Genomic DNA, 19,045 nt, shown 5'->3' with positions numbered 1-19,045 from the left:
CACTTTTCCTCCTTCATATTCCCTTGTCTCTTTCTGGGGTGGGGACTGAGAGATTCAGAGTCCCACCTTCCACTTCCCTTGAATACCGGATATCTTGAGAAGAAGGCAGTGATGCTGTGAAAGGAGAAAAGTGTTTCAGGAGGGATTGGGCTAGCGGCCGCGTCTGGTCTAGCAGGGGAAGGAAGGCAGTGAGTGCCCTTACTCCTTGTCCGAAGGGTCTGGGAATGGTACCACTGGGCCTGGAGAGGGGACTCGGCCTGAGTCAGATAACCCCCTTCTATTCCTGGAGGCAGCTACTTTTGGGTGAGGAGTTTATTTCCTGTGTTCAGATCTCAGAACCCCTTCCTTGCTTCCGGATCTGGGCGGTAGGGGAAGAAGGGAGGAACTGAAGGCCACCTGAGGTGTGTCTACCCCAAAACTTGCCTAGGTGGGGTGGGTCACATGAAAGGGACCCAGGCATCCTCCTCAACTTTCTCACTCCATCCCAAATAGCTGGCCTTCCAAGAGGCTGTGAGGGTTGGTCACTGCTTGGCATCCTCGGTGGTCATCATCACCACCAGGCCATCTCTCCTGAGAGTGGCACTGGACACTCCTTGCTGCTTAGTCCCCAGTGGGGCACAGTGAGGACTGTTCTTCAGGTTATAGCCCTACCCAACTCTTCTCCCCAAAATTTATGGAGCTGCTTCCTGGGCCATGTGACAGTGTGGGAAAGCTCCAAAGACTCAGGGAGAAGCTAGGTGCCAGGATTTCCAGCAGCTGCCAACTCCTTGTGTAGCCTGGGGACCACACCCTCTTTTCAGTCCTAGATGCTCCCCCAACCTTGGTAGACCAGTGTTACTAACCTCAGGTCCTGGGTGCCAGGTGCTCATCCTGCTCTAAAGCCAGACCCAGTGAGCTAAGGGCCACCAACATGGAGCTCCTGTACCTCTTCTTTGGCTATTGGAGTGGTCACCAGGGCGAAAGCCCCCTCCTTGCAGAATGGAGATGCTGGGAAGCCCCAAGAGAGTCAGTGGGGATAATAAGAGTCACAACCATCTGGTTTAAGAAGAAATTCTTCAAACTGCCTTGTAATTGGTAACCTGATTGACTCCAGTCTGATTTTGTTACATAATGGAAATTAATAAAGTTTTATGTACAGGTTAGAATTCTATATATGCACATCTCGCATTGTCAACCATGCTTTTCATTGGCCACTGTAAAATAGTTAGATCAGAAATGTAAGCTGCCCCTAATCGGTTCTGATTTTTCACACATTCTGGATCTTTCTATGGTTCTGTTTTTGATATTTGTTTGTCTTAATGTATATAGTTACCACCAAGCTTTTCACTATTATAACAAACTTTGGTAGGTGATAATGTTTCCAAAAAAGAACTTGAACTTAGTCTTTACTGACTAGGAAATGGACGGTTTGTTCCCTTGAAGTTTCTATCCTTTGATGTCCTAAAGTCCTTACCTCTTTATATACACAGCTTTTAAATCCTTCTGGAAGCTAATTTTCCACACACTTGGAATTGTGGGGGAATAAGTATTTTGTATGGTTATAATTGGACCTGTCAGTCATCCATCCACGTAAGCAGAAACCTCATTTCTGTCATTCTTATTTCTAAATAAGAATATAAGTGTCCTAAATACAGCTCGTATAGGTACACAATGACGGCTGGTGGGGAGGTGCCTGGGACTACCCTCAGAGTCAATGATTCACTGGAAGGATTCACAGAACCCAGAAAAGCCATTATATTTATAGTTATAGTATATCACAGCAAAGGGATTCATTCAGGTTAATATCAACAATGGAAAAAGACACATTGGACGTTGTCTAGAACACACCAGGTATAAGCTTCCGGTTGTTTTTTCTTAGTGTTGTTGGGTAGGTCGTGCTTAATTCTCTCAGCGATGATGCATGACAATATGCACTGCCAACCAGAGAAGCTCACCCAAGCCATAGCGTCCAGGGTTTTTAGTTGGATATTGATCATATAGGCATGGCTTGCCACCCATGTCACTAACCTTCAGTCTCCAGCCCATCCAGAGATCAAGGTGATATCTCTTGGCTCAAGTCCCATTATAAATCACGTTGTTAACCTAGACTATCTGGTATCATCCAAGGCCCCAGGTAAACAGGGACACTTTTATCTCCAAGGCCTGAGGTTACCTCCCAGGAGCGGAACAAGGGCCAAATCCTTCTTTGGAATTTAAAGGGTCTAGACAGTCCAGATTTGCTGAGTTAATTCTTTTCTGCATTCGGGTAGGGGTGGGTGTTAAAAAGTTGATCTCAACTTTAATTGCTTATTCGTAAAACTTGTAGATTTTAGACATTCATTTGCCCACCTACTTCTCAGCGGTTACTGGATCTGTTCCTTTCTTTACTCTTCAACATTTTCTATTTAAAAACAAGGAAAGAGGGGATTAAAGTTTGTGGGTCATAATTACATTCACTTCACAAAGTGGTTCTGGTGATTTTTGAGAGTGTGAATAAAGATATTCTGTAAACATAATAGATTTTTTTATTAAAGTATAGTTAGCATACAATATGATATTAGTTTCAGGTGTTTAACATAGTGAATCGACATTAACATATATTACGATGTGATCACCACGCCAAGTCTAGTAACTACCTGTCACCATGCAGAGTTATCATATATATTGACTATATTCCCTTTCGCCATTTTCATCCATCCCTCCAACCCTCTCCCCTCTGACAACCATCAATTTATTCTTTGTTTCTATGAGTCTGTTTTTATTTTGTTTGTGCATTTGTTTTGATTTTTCTTTAAATCCACGTATAAGTAAAATCATGCAATATTTGTATTTCTCTCTTATTTCACTTAGCATAATGCCCTCTAGGTGCACCCATGTTGTCCCAAATGGTAAGATTTTATTTTTTTTTATTGTGTATGTATACCATATCCTCTTTATCTGACTGTCTATCAATGAATACTTATGTTGCTTCTATATCTTGGCTATTGTAAATAACGCTGCAGTGAACATAGAGGTACATATAAATGCCCAGAAGTGGGATTGCTGGGTCCTATGGTAAGTTCTATTTTTAGTTTTGTGAGGCATCTCCATAGCATTTCACCTAATGGCTGCACCAATTTGCAATCCCACCAACAGTACAAAGGGTTCTCTTTTCTCCACATCCTCATCAACATTTGTTGTTTGTTGATTTATTGATGATGGCTATTCTGACAGGTGTGGTTTTGATTTGCATTTCTCTGATGATTAGTGATGTTGAACATCTTTTTACTTGTCTGTTGGCCATCTATATATCCTCTTTGGAGCAATGTCTGTTCAGGCTCTCTGCCCATTTTTTAACTGGATTGTTTGTTTTATTGGTATTAAGTTGTATGAGTTCTTTATATATTTTGGATATCAACCGCTTGTCATATATATCATTTGCAAATACATTCTCCCATTCAGTAGATGGTTGTTTCATTTTGTTGATAGTTTTCTTTGCTTTTCAGAAGCTTTTAAGTTTGATGAAGTCCTGGGGTTTTTTTCTCTGTTTGTTTGTTTTGCCTTTTTTTTTTTTTTTGCTTTTGTTTCCCTTGCTCAAGTTGCCATATCCAGAAAGAGCTTACTAAGACTGATGTCAAATAGTTTACTACCTATGTTTTCTTCTAGGAATTTTATGGTTTCAGGTCTTACATTAAAGTCATTAATCCATTTTGAGTTTACTTTTCTATATGGTATAAGAGAGTAGTCCAGTTTCATTATTATTGTCTTCTTTTAAAATACCATTTATTTTTATTTATTTTTATTTTTTATTTTTTTTTAGGTGAGGAAACCCTTGGTTGACCTCACAGATTGCAAGGACTTTGTCAGCTTACAATCTCTTATTTTTTAAGCCTACAACACCTGGTCTTTCCACCCAAGTACTAACCAGGCCCGAACCTGCTTAGCTTCCGAGATCAGATGGGATCATGCTTTTTCAGGGTTGCATGGCCGTAGACAAGGTTCATTATTTTTGCATGTATCTGTCCAGTTTTCCCAACACCACTCATTGAAGAGACTATCGTTATATATTTTTGCCTCCTTTGTCATAGGTTAATTGACCATATATAAGTAGCGGTTTATTTCTGGGCTCTTGATTCTGGTCCATTGGCCTACGTGTCTGTTTTGTGCCAATACCATATTGTTTTGATTATCATAGCTTCGTAGTATAGCTTGAAATCAGGGAGCATGATAGCTCCAACTTTGTTCTTCTTCTTCAGGATTGCTTTGGTTGTTTGTGGTCTTTTGTGATTCCATATAAATTTTAGGGAAATTTACTCTAGTTCTGAGAAGGATGTCCATGGTTTCTTGATAGAGTCTTCATTGTGCCTATAGATTGCTTTGGGTGGTATAAACATTTTAATGATATTAATCCTTCCAATCCATGAGCACAGTATAACCTTCCATTTATTTGTGTCCTCTTTGATTTCTTTCTTTAGTGTCTTACAGTTTTCATAGTACAGGTCTTTTACCTCCTTGATTAAGTTTATTCCTAGGTATTTCTTTGTCTTGAAACAATTTCAAATAGGATTATTTTCTTGATTTCTCCTTCTGAGCATTTGTTTTTAGTGCATAGAAGCACAACAGATTTCTGTATATTAATTTTGTATTCTGCTACTCTACTGAATTCATTTATTAGTTCTAACAGTTTTTTTGTGGAATCTTTAGGGAGATTAGAGAGAGACAAGTGATCACTGTCACCCTCTGCTTCCTAGAGCGGGTAAGTGAGAGAGCTCCTAAGATGTAATGTGGCTAATAACTGTCTGCTATAAAGACGTGAAAGGACACCGGACCTGCAGAGCTTTGGGGCTGCTTTATCTATTTCAGTGAACATTCACAGCAAGGGCCCTTGTTGAAGCCTGCATGAAGAGCCATTAGGAAGCAGTAGACATTCACCCACACCTTCACCTGGAAGTAATCCATCAGTCCCGTGAAACATATTTCACCACATGTCAGTTTTTGTTTGGTTGTAAAATTTACTTTATTGACGTAGCCACATACTATCTTATAAACAAACTCTTAGATGGTGACCACCCTTTCTATTTCAAGAAGAATCGAATAGATGCTTAGCTCTTAACTGTTGGCAACAGTGACATTCTGTGGCCTCAATTTAACTGCTTAAATAGAGAGTAACTGTGTTCAATGATATTTGTATCCCATCTTACCCTACTGACTAAAACCTAGTCTCGCCTCCCTTCTTTGACTTGTGAAAATACAGCATCAGTAATATTGAGCTCATATTTTCAGAAACAACCATGTGCTTATGAAGGAGGTCTAAATAAACTCAAAAAAGTCACTGGGGCAATAAAAACAGAATGTGAACTGTCGAATGATTCTTTCCTTTATTTCTTTATTCTAGAAGCAAATTCTTACCAAGTGTCTATTGTGTGCCAGGCACTGGAGCTTCAGTAATGGAAATCCCTGATCTCATAGAGCCAGCTTTCCATAGTAAAGATGGAGAGGAGTGAGAGAACTAAGCGAACTGTGGGGCAAGCTTGATGTGATAAACAGAGCAGGGCCAGCCACTGAATTGTTCCACTAGAGACAAATGGGTGGGGACAGGGGTATGGAGAGTGTGGAATGTGAAGTTGGGAGAGGCCTGGTCTCTGCTTGACCAGAGAGGTGTCCAGCGCCCAGATGCATGGGCCACTCACCTCTGCACAGTCCTAAGAGGGAGAGAGAGACCTGTGCTTACCCGGGAATGCAGACATTGTGTGCAGCTGTGGTCACTGTAGAGCAGGGTCTCCAGCCCCTGGACCACAAACCGGTACCGGCCCATAGCCTCTTAGAAACCAGACCTCACAGCAGAAGGTAAGTGGCAGACCAGCAAGTGAAGCTTCACCTGTATTTGCAGCTGCTAGTGACGCAGCACTAGTATCACTGCCTCAGCTCCATCTCAGATCATTAGGCATTAGATTCTTATAGGAGCATCGGTCCCTGGTGCCAAAAAGGGTGGGGACCTCTGCTATAGAAAGAAAGTGCTGGCAAGCCTCTGTCCTGCCTGGGTTATGAGGCTCCATGCATGAGGCAGCAGGAAGGACAGCAGTCTCTGACTCCAGCTCCTCCCTCAGGAGGACGTGGCTGATAGACAAGGGCCCACATTTACAGGAAATGTTTATACCTTTCTCAGCACAAGCATTTCCAGGGAAAGAATAAAAATGGACACAAGCACTTCCAAGAAAAGAAAAATAAGTGTCGTGACCTCTTGTGGCTAAGGGAGTGAAACGAGGGCAGAGAGACACTAGAGTTCAGAGCGGGTAGGTCCCCAATGACCCTTGGGAGGTCACTTAGCCAAGATACCCAGGGAAGCACTGAAGACAGTGAGCAGGGCTGTGAGCAAGTTTCCAAAGCTTCCAGTGGATGAGGGAAAAGCATTTCTCACCAGAGAGGAGAGGGACTCCAACTTTTCTGTCTCCCTGATTCTTTTATTTGTAGCAGCCCTGTAGCTGACTGCCACAATATCAACATTTGGGCTTGGATGGCCCTGGCAGGTCACGGAATCACATCTGATGAGCAAGTCAAACTACCAGGAGGGGATCTGGGGAGACATGGCAAGAGAGCAAGGAGGGAGATGCAGAAAGGGAGGAAGGAGCCTGGATTCTAAAATTCCTCTAGAAGATCAAGGGGAAAATACCAAAGTTTCTTTAAAAGAAGAGATGGGAAGCTTTGCTATACTGTATAACAAGGTTTATTTTAATGCTACAGTTGGGTGCTGGCACAGGGATCGGCCAACCTACCCAGAGGACGTAACACAGAGCCCCGTATTGGACTCAAGCATGTGTGGAATTTCATTGGATGGGAGAAGTGCATGTCACTCTAGTAATAGCTGAGTGAACTGGTTACCCACGTGGAAAGAGGTTGCTGAACCCTTACTTACCTTAGCTATGGTTACTAACTTTAGTGGATTAAACTTCTAAATTTCATATCGAAACTCTAGAAGAAAATCTAGCTGATCTTAGGGTAGAGAAAGATTTCTTAAACAAGATACCAAGATGATTACTATATAAAAAAGACTGGCAAGTGGGACACCTTTGACTACATTAAAATGAAAAGCTTCTGTTCATGGGTGTAAGAAGGAGTCATTACATTATGTTTTCTACTGTAATGTACGTTGAGATGTGTCTAAATACGAAGTGCTTTAACTAGCAAAGGTAGCTTTTAGGAAGGCAGGCCTAGGGCAAATGCGCAAAGTTACTTCTATTTCCAGTTGTAAAAAGTTGCAGCAAATTGTTATCCTTCTGCTTCCAGGAGCTTCCAGTGGCTCTAAGATGCAATTAACCCTCTCAGGAGGTGTGTGTGGTCTGTATCCCCTCCCTCCCAGCCTTGGATTTGCTCCACAGTCCCAACGAGTCCTGCATCCAAGGCTCCGGGCTTGGCCTCCACATGGGGCTGAGGAGTGAGAGTGGTCTGCCGTCTTCTCAGATGTCCCAACATCTTACCCAACAATACCACAGCATGTCCTGTGGGTCGGTGACATGCTGGTCATAGGGATCGGGTCTGTGTGGGGTCTGTGCAGCTGTCTGGGGCAGATTTAGGTCTCAGTCTTTCCTCATTAGCCAAAGTAATGTCCATACACAGTGTATTAGAGTAGCACCATGGTCCTTGCAGTCACAACTGTGGCCTCAGGCTGTCGCTCTTCCAGTTATTACTGTAGTCTCTACATTCATATTGACTTTTGAACTAGGCAATGGTCACTCCACCTTTCTGTCTGCATATGGAACCCTGCGTGTCTGGAAAGCACTTGCCTGGGCATTAGTCACCTTCCCTCCACGAGGGCTACATGGCCCATGGTGGGCTGGGCTGCTGCTTCTGTGGCCCCAACCTTCTAGAGTGGGGACCAGCTAGTAGAAGTTCGCCATGCATGCAAGAAGGGGGCTGCTTTCCTGCTTTTGCCTCATCTACACCATCATCTAGGAGACATGATGGTGGGGGGGTGCCAAGAAGGCCCAGGAGAGGAAAGGTTCTTGTGTGAAGCCGAGTAGCATCTCCCCACTCCATCTGGGGCTCTGGGCTCCTCTTGCAGCAGTTAGTCTCCAAGGCTCTTTCCAAAATCCCACCACTCTGTCAAGGTCTGTCCCTGGGTATCCAGGACATTCCTATCTGGAGCAGGCTCTTTCTCAGTTATACTGAATCTATACCTAGAATGTCTTTCCCAGCGGATCCAGGCTGTTCTCCAGAGTTTCCCCGACCGTCTTGTCCTCCCAGGTGTAACTCACTTCAGGTACATTCCTGGGCTGCCTCTATTCCATCCCCTCCTGAGGGTCTTCGGCACTGCCCACGGGTAGGGTTACACAGGCTGAAATTAGGTCAAGACCAGACGGTGGCCTTATAGAAGGGCCATTTCTGGGGGAAAGAATCTGGACAGGCCCCTGCCCTCTGCCTCCCTTCTTCCTCTCCCCGCCTCCTTTCATTTTGACCTGATTTATGGTGTAGCAAGATACAGAGGGACGTGGAGCCCCATATGAGTGCCCGAAGACCCCCAGTTCCAGGGAAGCCCCAGAACTCAGCTCTACTGCTGGTGACATGTATCCCCTTGTGTAGTCCTGTGCATATCCACCTCTGCCAATTCCCAGCCAGCCATTCACCCCTGACGCTACCCACCCACCTGCCTTGCAAAGCAAAGAGCTCTAGCATCCTCATTGCAGAGACAATTGTCCAAGTCAAAGTTAGGCAATGTGGACCCAGGGAGAACCCCAGGGACAGACTGTGGTGGCAAGATAATTATAGCTTCCCTTCAGGCTTGAGAGGACCCTCTGTGTGCTCCAGAGTCTCGTGGCTAAGCTTCTAACCCAGCTCCCTGCTCTGTGACCATGGACAGGCACCCCACCTCTCGGTGCCTCTGGGTGGGATCATGCAAAGGGCCTGAGACTAGTGAGGTCAGGACAACTCAGATCACTCATGACCTAGAGATGGGACTCTCTGCCCCTCTCAGGGTCCCACACACTGCTGTTCTTGCACTGGCAGATGTCAGAGGCTCGTCTCGGCATCTCTGGCTACACTGTCTTCATGGAAGACCAGAAGGGCACCCAGTCTGACAACGAGCAGCAGAAAGTGGAGTCTCAGATGCAGTGGATCTGACACAGCAGGGAGTCTTCTGGAAACGGAAGTGGACCCAGGTGCTAGAAGCTCTGGTGCTAAGGCTGCTTGCACACCATGATGGACCATTTCAGTGAGAGCTGGGCTGAGACTGCATCTCCAGTGGAGACTCCAGGCTTGAGGTCCAGGGCCTCCCACCTCAACCAGCAGGAAAGGGGGCAGCAAGGCAGCCCCTGCTTGGGTAGCCAGTGGGGGCTGTGGAGATTGGCAGGGTGCAACAGGGAGATCAGCTCCGAGAATGAGCAATTCACATAAAAGCAATACATGGAGAGGAGAATCATAAAACAGACAAACTCAGCTTCTAGTTAACCATATCAATGTCACCGAAAAGTACAAATACATATTGCACAGTTTGAAAAAGTCCTCAAACTTTGAGCAGAAAACCAGTTGTGCCAGGCTGCCTGTGTGGCCCCCTGGGTTTTCACACCCCACCCTGCCTCCTACTCCAGAGGACCCTGATGAGGCTGGGGCCTTCCAGGGGTCCATGTTATCCAGCTCATGGTCAGATTCAAGGTCCCAGCAGCATCTGAGGGTTTCACCAGTTCCCTATGATGGGTGGGCTACACCACTTAGAGATGAACACCTAGATGGCTGCCCATTGTGTCTCCCTCATCACCAAGTGCAACTGGGAGGCAATGTAGCTGATGACAAGTGAAGAAAGTTTGGGCTGGAGCATGAGTGTGTGTCTATCTTCTGAAGAGATTCCTAGAATACCAGAGCAAGCCTGGTTCTGCCCCTCCAGCCCCTTGTCCCAGCAGCTCATTGTGCCCAGAGTCCCACCAGGGAGCATAGGGGGTTTTGGGGCCATTGCTGATTAAGCAATGCCCTGAAGAGCTGATGGCCAAGCTGTGCTGCTCACAGCCTCTGCCATGATCTAGAGACTGTGCATCCGTCATATCAGCAAACAAAGGAGCATCTCCCCGTGCCTGGCTTCTAGGGACATGAGGCTGAGGACATCCCAGTGCCCACCCAGGGGCCTTACCATCTTCTAGAGAGCAGCCAGGATACACATGCAGGTGGAATACCAGGGGCTGAATGGACCCTCACTCTGGTGAGGGGCCAATGGGAGGACTCTCAGTTTTGTTACATTCAGAGGCTCCTGGGGGTTCCAAGACATGTTGGAGGAGACCCCATTCTGGATTGGTTGTACAAGTCTCCATAAGGACAGGAAGACCTCTATAAGGACTCCAGGTTGTTCCAGAGCCACATGTCCAGCTCTCTGCCTGATTCTACCCTCTGGGTAAGGACTCTGGGGATGATCGATTCTGGGGATGATCACTGGCCTGGTCCTTCTGCCCTTGGAGGAGTCTCGTCGTCCTATCATCCTGTCCTCCTGTCCTCCTATCCTCCTGCCCTCCTGTAGAAGTCTTGGCCCAGTGCTCTCTGTGGTGGTAATTTATGTTGTCTGTGCTGACATTACTTATTTCAAAATTGCTGACGATCTTATTAACCAACTTGTTTTTAGCTTACTGTTTGAGCTATAAGGTACTTCATTTTCACGACTCAACTTTGACGATGAGCTTCTCACTCTGCTGGGAGTGGGCCTAGGTTTCTGCTTCAGCATCTGGTCCTCAGCCCTGTAAGGTAAGCTGTCCCACTGGGAAGGATCTGGGGATCCAAGAGTATCAGATGCACTCACAGAAGAATTCTGCCTTCAGCTCCCCCATGGGAAACACTGGAGACTAGGAGCGTTACCGTGGATGTCCAGGCAGGAAACTGGGGAGGGTAGAACCAAGGATGGGGAGAGTTTGGCCAATGTTTCTGGAGTAGGGACCCCAGGGGAGTTGACCACTGTGTCTCTGGATCGAGACTGTGTAGCCCGGCAAGCAGGAGGGGACCAGGCGCAGCTCCAGAGAAACTTCTTATTACTGGGGAAGCAGAGAGTGCACAGCAGGATCCCTGGTGCATCCCCAGACCTCTCAGAAAGCTCTTCTCATGGGTGAGGCTGGCCTCATCGGGTATTTCTCTTCCTCTCTCACAAAGCCAATCTCCCATCCTCCACTTTGACCCTGACCCAAAGACAGCAGCCAGGACACCCTTCGTAAGCCTCCGTGAGACACTGGCTACTCCTCTCGGTGTCCCCTCTGAACCTCTATCATAGCACTCAGGGTGCTGCAGCTCCCTTCCCAGTTCACAAGTGGAACCATTAAGAGTGTGGTGTCCAGAGCCAGACTGCCTGGGTTCAAATCCCAGCCCAGCTGCCTGACTTGGGCAGGTAGCTCAACCTCAATCTGCCTTACTTATCCCATCTCTAAAATGGAGATAATTATGGTCCTGCCTCAGAGGGTTATTGAGAGGACGGAATGACAGCTGTAAGTAAAGGCTTTAGAACAGAGACCGTGTGGCCCATCCTTGGTTATCTAAGTGTTGGTGTTGGCTGTTGCTATTAGGGTAAGTAATGTAAATCTACCTTCTTCCAGACTGTGGACTTTCTGCTGGCAGGGGCTTCACCTGGTCTCTGCCCGATAGGGTGCCTGGTACAGAGTAGACACCCCCAGTGGTTGAATGGATAAGTGGATCTGGCTGCCTACCCTTTCAGTGACCCTATGGAACTTTGAGGATGGCCAGTCAGTGCCCTCTGTGGTTGAGTTCTGACAATCTGCCCAGCTGTGTGGCCTTTCCTACCCCCAGCAACTCCCTCTGTTCTCCATGCACCTCTCGGTCCGCCCTGAGGAATGTCTGTGTCTGCTTGCCCAAAACTGCTTTTCCTCCTACACTTTCATCGTCCTTGCTCTCTGTGTCAAGATTCAGGTCACCTGTCACCATCTGGGGAGGCTCTTCCTGCTCACCTGTGGTAGGCATGTGTTGCATCAGAAAATCTCAGAAAGCCTTTTTACAGAGCCCTCCTTCCCACAAAGGTTTTGTTACATCCTTTCCAGTGAAGGATAAATCAAAGATAATTTAATCTACATATCCATAGAATTAAAAACTAAAATGGATATAATGCCATAATTACAACAAAAAGTATTTAAAATTAAATTATAATAAAATAGTAACGTGTTTCAACATCTAAATGTATAACTTGACTATAAAAAAAAGCAATAACTAAATAGGCATTTCCACGTACATGCAGAATATCTGTAAATAGGATAGCTAGGAATGCAGATGAATCTAGTTTGCTGTGTGGGCCATCGAAGCTCTGCAATGTGGGTGACATAGTGCCACAGTGGATACCCCAAAACACAAAACACCACTCCCTTTCCATCTTCAGCAGAAAGTCCTTCCTGGAAGATGCATTGTATACTGTGGAAATGACATTTGCCTGCTCCTTCTAACTAGGCCCATTGTGTCCCACAGCCAGCTGTCCTGGGGACGGAGAGGACTCACAGGATGCAGAAATTTCAGTGCTAAAACCAGAACCAATTGGTCGCCCTACTTTACCCCTTGAAACAAACCAAAGCCAACTGGGTCGCTCTATTTGATTTGGCCCCCAATATAAACCTAGATTGCCTAAAAAAAAACTCTCTTTGATTTTTGTAATGCTAATGTCTGTGGATATGTCACAGTCCCCTCCAATAGTGTTCCTTCGAAAATATTAAAATTCAACAAATGGTGTGTTCTAGACTCAGATCATTACAATCCAGCTTTTCCCCTCATACAGGCCTGACAGGACACCATGTGCTGCTGACTCCGAGACATGGCGGGCCTGGACTGCTGGCACTCCTGGCCACACCCTCCGATGTGTGAGGAGCTCCCCCAATCCATCCCAATTAGGACCACCACAGCCCTCTTCCCGAATTTTCAATTATGAGAAAACTCCTAGCTGAAAACTATTGTCCTGAAAACTATTGTGTGTGCGGTGGCGGGGGGTTCCCCTGGTCAGAATTCAGGGGACTGTGAATCTAGATGGGAAAAATAACCTTGATTTTCACTAAGCTCTAGCTGAAATGCAGCCATTCTTCCCGTGGTGAATGGAGGTAGAAAAGCACAGTAGGATTAGGAGACTCATGCCTTGGTCCCCAACAGAAACCACAGGTATTTTCGAATCACTTGAGAGTTGTGACAGACATCTGCCCTACTTGTCAAATGACAGTAACATTATTTGGCTCCACCGCCGGGTCTCGTTTCATGAGGTAGTGAAGAAACGTATAAGCTATATTTCGTATTATCAACTTGACTGGTTTCCTTTCATATTTGTGGGGGGTGGTTCTCCTTCGGTGGACCAGCAGAGGGGGCCATCCAGGATCCGCAGGCGTCAGAGTTGCAGCGAACCAGGAGGGGGGCGGGGCCAAAGCCAGGAGGGGCGGGGCGGGAGCCGGGCCAAGGCGGGGCGAGGCAGCAGCTGAGCAGCCTTGGTGATGCTGAGCGTTCACAAGCCTGGGACCCTACAAAGGACGAGTCCGGGGTTGGATGGCGGCAGGCATTGACACAAGGCCACGGGCCCCACAACTGAAGAGGGTCTCCGCCAGGACCAGCGCCCTGGGGCAACCATCGAGGCTGGCGACCAGAGGCCGGCGGGGCCCCGGGTGCGCGCCACTGCTTCTGCTCCTACTGCTGTTGGAACTGGTGTGGGAGAGCGCGTCAGGTGACTCCGAGCGGAGGGGCGGGGGTCGTGGGGCGGACCCCCAATCGTTCCCCACTAGAGTGCGGGTGGGGTTGGGGGAGGCGAAAGAGATATTGGCTGAGACGGCGGAAGCTGCCTCTGTGTTTGGAGGGGTGGTGAATTGGAGAGCTGACCCAGGATCTGTGGGGGACGCTGAGCCCCGGGCTAGGCAGGGCTCTGGTTTATCTCCTCCCACTGGGGCCCCCGGATCGGGGTGAGCGGCCAGCGGGAGGGGACGCCGGGAGGCTGGCGGGGCACGTAGGACTGGCGGTGACCCCCGGCCCGCACGACCCAGCCGACGCCTCAGCTTCCTGGGGATCCCAGTGAGCCCCTCCGGAGGACGCCGCTCGCGCTCGGCTCCCGAGACCTGATCCTCCAGGAAGGCCCTGGGCACGCTCCGCGGTGGCAGGTAGCTGAGAGCGTCAGCTCCCCTATCTGCTAGCTGGGCTGGGCGCCCGCCCATCGCCGTTGTTCTCCCTGGCCTCTTGGCGAGGCTCTCTTGGGTATCTTAGGCAGCCCCTGTTGGGTCACGGGGAGGGTGAGGAGGACAACCCGGCTCGGAATTTCCATTCTTTCTCAGTTTCAGTTTTGCTTGCAGAGCTGGCTGGGCCTGACCTCATTCTGGCTTCCCCATGGCTCCCTCGGGGCACCGCCCACCGCGGCCACAGAGATGCCCGAACATTTATTTGCACAGGCGGAGAGGTGTCCACCATCACAGCAGTACTAGTAGCTGGCGTCCTTTCTGCTAGCCTCTGTTCTGAGGGCTTCATTCACTTACAAGAAGCTATTTCCGCTTCTGAGAACATCCTCAACTCACAATCTACCGATTTAAAATAGAGACCAGAGGGGACGCTAGGTGGCAGCACTGGACCTGAAGTCAGAGTTTTAAAACCTTTTTTTGTGCCTTGGACCTCGTCTTAGAATGTTTTTAATATATAAAATGAACCCAATTATATTTCTATAAAGACTTTAAAAAATTTTAAACTAGAAATATAAATTTGTGACATATGACATATGTACTTCTAAGTTACCCTAAATAATAGCAACTCCCCGAAATTGGAAGTAGTGAGGAGGAGAATACAGGTTTCCAGGTGCCTGCAACAACTGTCATGTGACTCGAAAACACCTGTGGCTTGTATGGGACCAAAATTCAGGTCCTGCTGACCTTGCTGGGCTTTGTTGCCTCCATTCTTCATGAGAGGAAATACTAAATGTCAGCTAGAGGTTAGTGAAAATAAAGAAGTTATTTTTTTCCCGCCTAGTCAAGGCTACCCAAATTGAGTTTTCAGGTTTACACAGCCCAGGGAAATCCAGGGGCCCCAAAATAAGAACCCCTGCCCCTCTTACAGCTCCTCCCTGGTGTGATCTTCCAGTTATGTATGACAGGGATGTTCATGGGTGTGTGGGGGGAAAGGGTCAGGGCTGATCCAGGGGGATGGGACCCCAAGCAAAGGAGGAGGGAAAGAGTGGAGGGACAACCCCATGTGTATGCCAAACTGTAGGAAGGAGATGTCACATGGAGAGGATGGTGCCAGAGGTTCCTGGCAGGCCCCCTCAAATGCTCCTGGATGCTAGCCTTCCCTTCAGAAGGTGGGGAGTGAGCAAGTGGCTTTCAGGGGACAGATGTCATAAGTGCTGCATCAGAAGCCTGCACCTCATTAGTATGCTATGACGATGATTTGGTTATATCTCCATGGTAAACATAGGGAAACTGAGGCTCAGAGAGATTAACTGGCTACCCAAGGTTGCACGAAGTCTCACAACTGGCTAGGGTTTGGGCCCCACCAGTCTGGCTCTGGAGCCCGTATTGCCTCGAGCAAGAGCCGAGGAAGGGAGTCCTGACCAGGTGAGAAGCAAAAAGGCAGAACTCACCAGTAGCCCTTGGGACCAAGACCACGTGACCAAGACCACACGAGACAGATTAAGACAGATAATCACAAAGCTGGAGTGTCTGAGCTGGAGTGTCTGGCCTAAGCACCTGGCTGGATGTATCACTGGTGCTGGCAATGAGATGGGAGCAGTGCGAAGGGCAGGCTAGGGGAGGGACCGCAGAGGCCATTGTGGGGCACTGAGGAGATGGTCCTGTGGGACTTCAGGGCTGGCCCCTGAAACCTCTGGTCCCCCTCTGCCCTTCCCGATTCCTCCTCTTTTTTTTTTTTAGGCAAGGCAACCCTTGGTTGACCTCACAGATTGCAAGGACCTTGTCAGTTTACAATCCCCCACCCCTTTTTTTTAAAAACGCCTACGGCACCTGGTCTTCCTAGGTGGTCTCCCATCCAAGTACTAACCAGGCCCGACTCTGCTGAGCCCTGACTCTGCGTAGCTTCTGAGATAAGACGGGATGGGGCTTGTTCAGGGTAGCATGTCCGTAGACTCCTCAGGTGCTTCTGCAGGCCCTTTTCTCTCTGTCTCCGCCATCTTGCCCTCCATGGCAGGCTCATCTCAGCCCAGGGACTCAGGGTCTATTCCATGCCAGCCGTGTCCTTTCTCTGGCCCAGGCCTTGACCCTGAACTCCAGCTTTTAGGACCTGTGCCAACTTGGCCTCTCCCATGGACTGATTTGACAAATGTCTTCCAACAGCACCCCTCACACCAGACACTATCTAGTTACTTTACAATATTAACTTAAACCCTCACAATAATCCTATTATCTCCCACTTTCTCATGGGGAAATTGAGGCATGGAGAGGTGATCTACCTTTCCCTCCTCCCCAGACTCATCTCTTGCATTTGCAGTCTGCCCTTGACCTTGGTTTTCCTGGATGCACCACAGTCTTTTTCACGCCAGGCATTCCTGCTTTTAGTTATTTTTTGCCAAGAGCAGTTCTAAAGCTTTGAAATCGCCTCAGGATCACTCACAGGGCTGGCAGAACACAGAAAGCTGGGCCCCACCCTCAGAGTTTCTGATTCAGTAGAGCTGGGGCCTAGGAAGCTACATTTCTAACAAGTTCCCAGGTGACACTGATGCAGCTGGTCCAGGGATGACACCTGAAGGCTCTCTAACCTAGAATGTTCTTTCCTTCTCACTCACCCCACTGCTCAGTAACCACAACTGGTGAGGGTTCCTCTGGATTTCAGCCTACAAGACCCCTGACTCTAGCACCCTCCTGCCCCAGGGTGCTCCCAGCACCTCTTGCACCCCACACTAATCTGCCCCACTTGCCTTACTGGACTTGCTTGTTTAATCATTCACTTGTCCCCAACCCCCGCCCCAGCTCAGTGCCTGGCTTGGGGTAGGAGCTCAATAGATGTCAGATAAGTAACACTGCGAGAGAAGTAAGGGCTGGCAAAGCCGAGTAAGCCTTCACACCGAGCCAGGACAGGCAGGCTTTCCACCTGGCAGTACATGGGCATCACCTGGGAGCTCTCAACACCGGCCAGTGTCTGGTCCTCCTCTGCCCCTGGGACAACTAAATCCAGGTCAATGGCAGGATTATCAGAGTCGCTGGGTGGTGCCAGGGCAGCCAGGTGGGGAAACTTGGCAGAAGTGGGCGCAGCCCAGCCCTGGCTTCCCTCCTCTCTAGATAGGAAAAGTCAGGGCCCACCTCACAGGAAACGCCAGTGAAAATGCCATAAATCAATACTTGTGAGGCACAGGAAGCACGCCTGGCACCGAGGCCACAGACTCGCCTTGTTGGCTTTGCACCTGTGCGCTGGGAGTTCCCGGTCACTCCTGAGGCCAGGCCCCTGTGTCCCTCTTCCCTTCCAAAGTGCCTCTCATCGTCATTCCACACCCTCTTTCCCAGAGGACACAATAACATGTAGAATATTTATGCCTGGAGATTCATACTTCCTTTTTTCATTTTCCCCTTACAGAGAGTCCCTGGGGGCTGCCCGTGGTGGCCGATGGCCCAGCTTCCTTAGCAAAGGTCATGATGGCAGAACTGGCCAACCTGAAGTTAGAAAATAAGCCATGGCCTGGAGGTAAGGCCTGCTCACCTGCTGGAGGGACAGGATGTCAGAGGCCGGGAGCCCCCAGCCTGCAAGAGGGCGCATCCACAGTCTGGGAGTCTGGTGTGCTGCCTCAGGAGAAGGGACTCTACCAGGGTGGGGGACACAGAGGCCAAAGCCTCAGAGTCCTGGAGGGGGCTGAGACCTGGTATCCAGAGGGCTGGCCCCGCGGGACAGGACAGGGAGACTGGGAAGATGGTTTTGCTGGGCCCTTCCTCCACCCCTGCGCCTGTGTCTCAGTTTCACTCAGTGAATGTTCCACCGCTGCAGAGATGCCTGCTTATAGGGGAGGAAAGCAGGGCCTGGAGCTGTGACAACTCCCTCAAGGCCACACAGCTAGAGAGCTGCAGTACCAAGTGGATTGTGGGGAGGTGGGGCAGAGGCGAAAAGAAGTCTCCTGGTAGTGGGGTGGGAAAGCGGACAGGCACCTGCCTTCCTCCCCCACCACAGTCAGAAAAAGATGGAGACTGTGCTTAAGTCTCAATGCGCAGGATTGCCCATTGAGGGACTGGCCACATGGCTCAATGACCAGGATGGGACAGTGAGGAAACTGATGACACAGACAGGCCCTGAGGCAGCAATGGGTATGTGGCCACTTCCTAAGGCCATGTCACAATACGAGCAGATTCCCCTGCACATCTGCCATGTGGCCCTCACTTCCTCCTACCATGATCCCACAGTGCCTGGCACTGATCCCAGCCTGGCAGGAGTGGCACCTGTCACCTCCAAAGCCAGGGAAGTGGCCTGATAATTGCTCCCTTCGTTTATCCTGCCCTACTCTGGGCCGGAGCCCGAGGCATGATGACCCCTCCTAGGTCTGATGAGCAAGTAGGAGTCTATTTCCGTCTTCTTGGGGCAAAAGAGGGGTGTGGTCAGTGTTTGAGACCTGCGGAGAGCAGGCTGGGCTCTCAGGGCCACCTAGCCGGAAGAGCAGACAGCAGTGGGGTTTTCAGGGCAGGGGCATGACGGCAGGCTCCGCACTGGATATGTGCCAGGCAGTACCAGGAAGTCACTTGAGTAAAGGGCCACAATAATGAACTTGTCCTCAAAATAGGTCCCCGACTCCCGGGATGGGCATGCAGTACCAGGGCATAAGCCATGGGTGTAATAGTCCAGAGTGGAGCAGAAGTCAAGGCCAGGAACCAGAGCCCCCAGAGCAGGGAGGGCTAGGTGAGAGGCTGTATCTACACCATTGCAGACGCCATCTGGACAAGCCTGGGAAGACGCTGGCATTCAGCCCCTTCTTTCATCCCTGCTTCTACTGCACCGAATCATACCACCATTTTAGCTTTCCCCTTTGTTACTATAGCAGTCGCCAAACCCTCCAAGCACACTCCTGCCTTAGGACCTTTGAGTCTCCCGCTCTGGGAGACCTTCCCCAACCATTCTATCTAAAATTTTAAACCCCTCCTCTAATGTTTCATATATCTCTGCTTTATGTTTTCCCCCTCAACACTTTCTG

General features: G+C 48.9%; 1 protein-coding gene across 5 annotated transcripts in view; it reads left to right on the top strand.

The window, feature by feature from the left end:
- Positions 1-13,347: 13,347 nt before the first annotated feature.
- LOC105293481 (H-2 class I histocompatibility antigen, Q10 alpha chain-like) overlaps positions 13,348-19,045 on the top strand; it is a 16,078-nt gene continuing 10,380 nt past the window's right edge. For 2 of the 5 annotated variants that reach the window (XM_023531828.1, XM_023531827.1), the window contains exons 1-2: positions 13,349-13,615; positions 17,449-17,556. In XM_023531828.1, the coding sequence (XP_023387596.1) occupies positions 13,441-13,615; positions 17,449-17,556 (283 nt within the window). In that variant the 5' untranslated portion in view covers positions 13,349-13,440. Of the gene's footprint in view, positions 13,616-17,448; positions 17,557-19,045 lie in introns of those variants that run through there. The other 3 variants (XM_023531826.1, XM_011362146.2, XM_023531829.1) reach the window with 3 other exon arrangements.

The sequence above is a fragment of the Pteropus vampyrus genome, unplaced genomic scaffold (assembly GCF_000151845.1).
Source record: "Pteropus vampyrus isolate Shadow unplaced genomic scaffold, Pvam_2.0 Scaffold74, whole genome shotgun sequence".
Lineage (NCBI taxonomy): Eukaryota > Metazoa > Chordata > Mammalia > Chiroptera > Pteropodidae > Pteropus > Pteropus vampyrus.
Note: the sequence above shows the minus strand (reverse complement) of the source record. Positions and strands in the feature narration are given on the sequence as shown.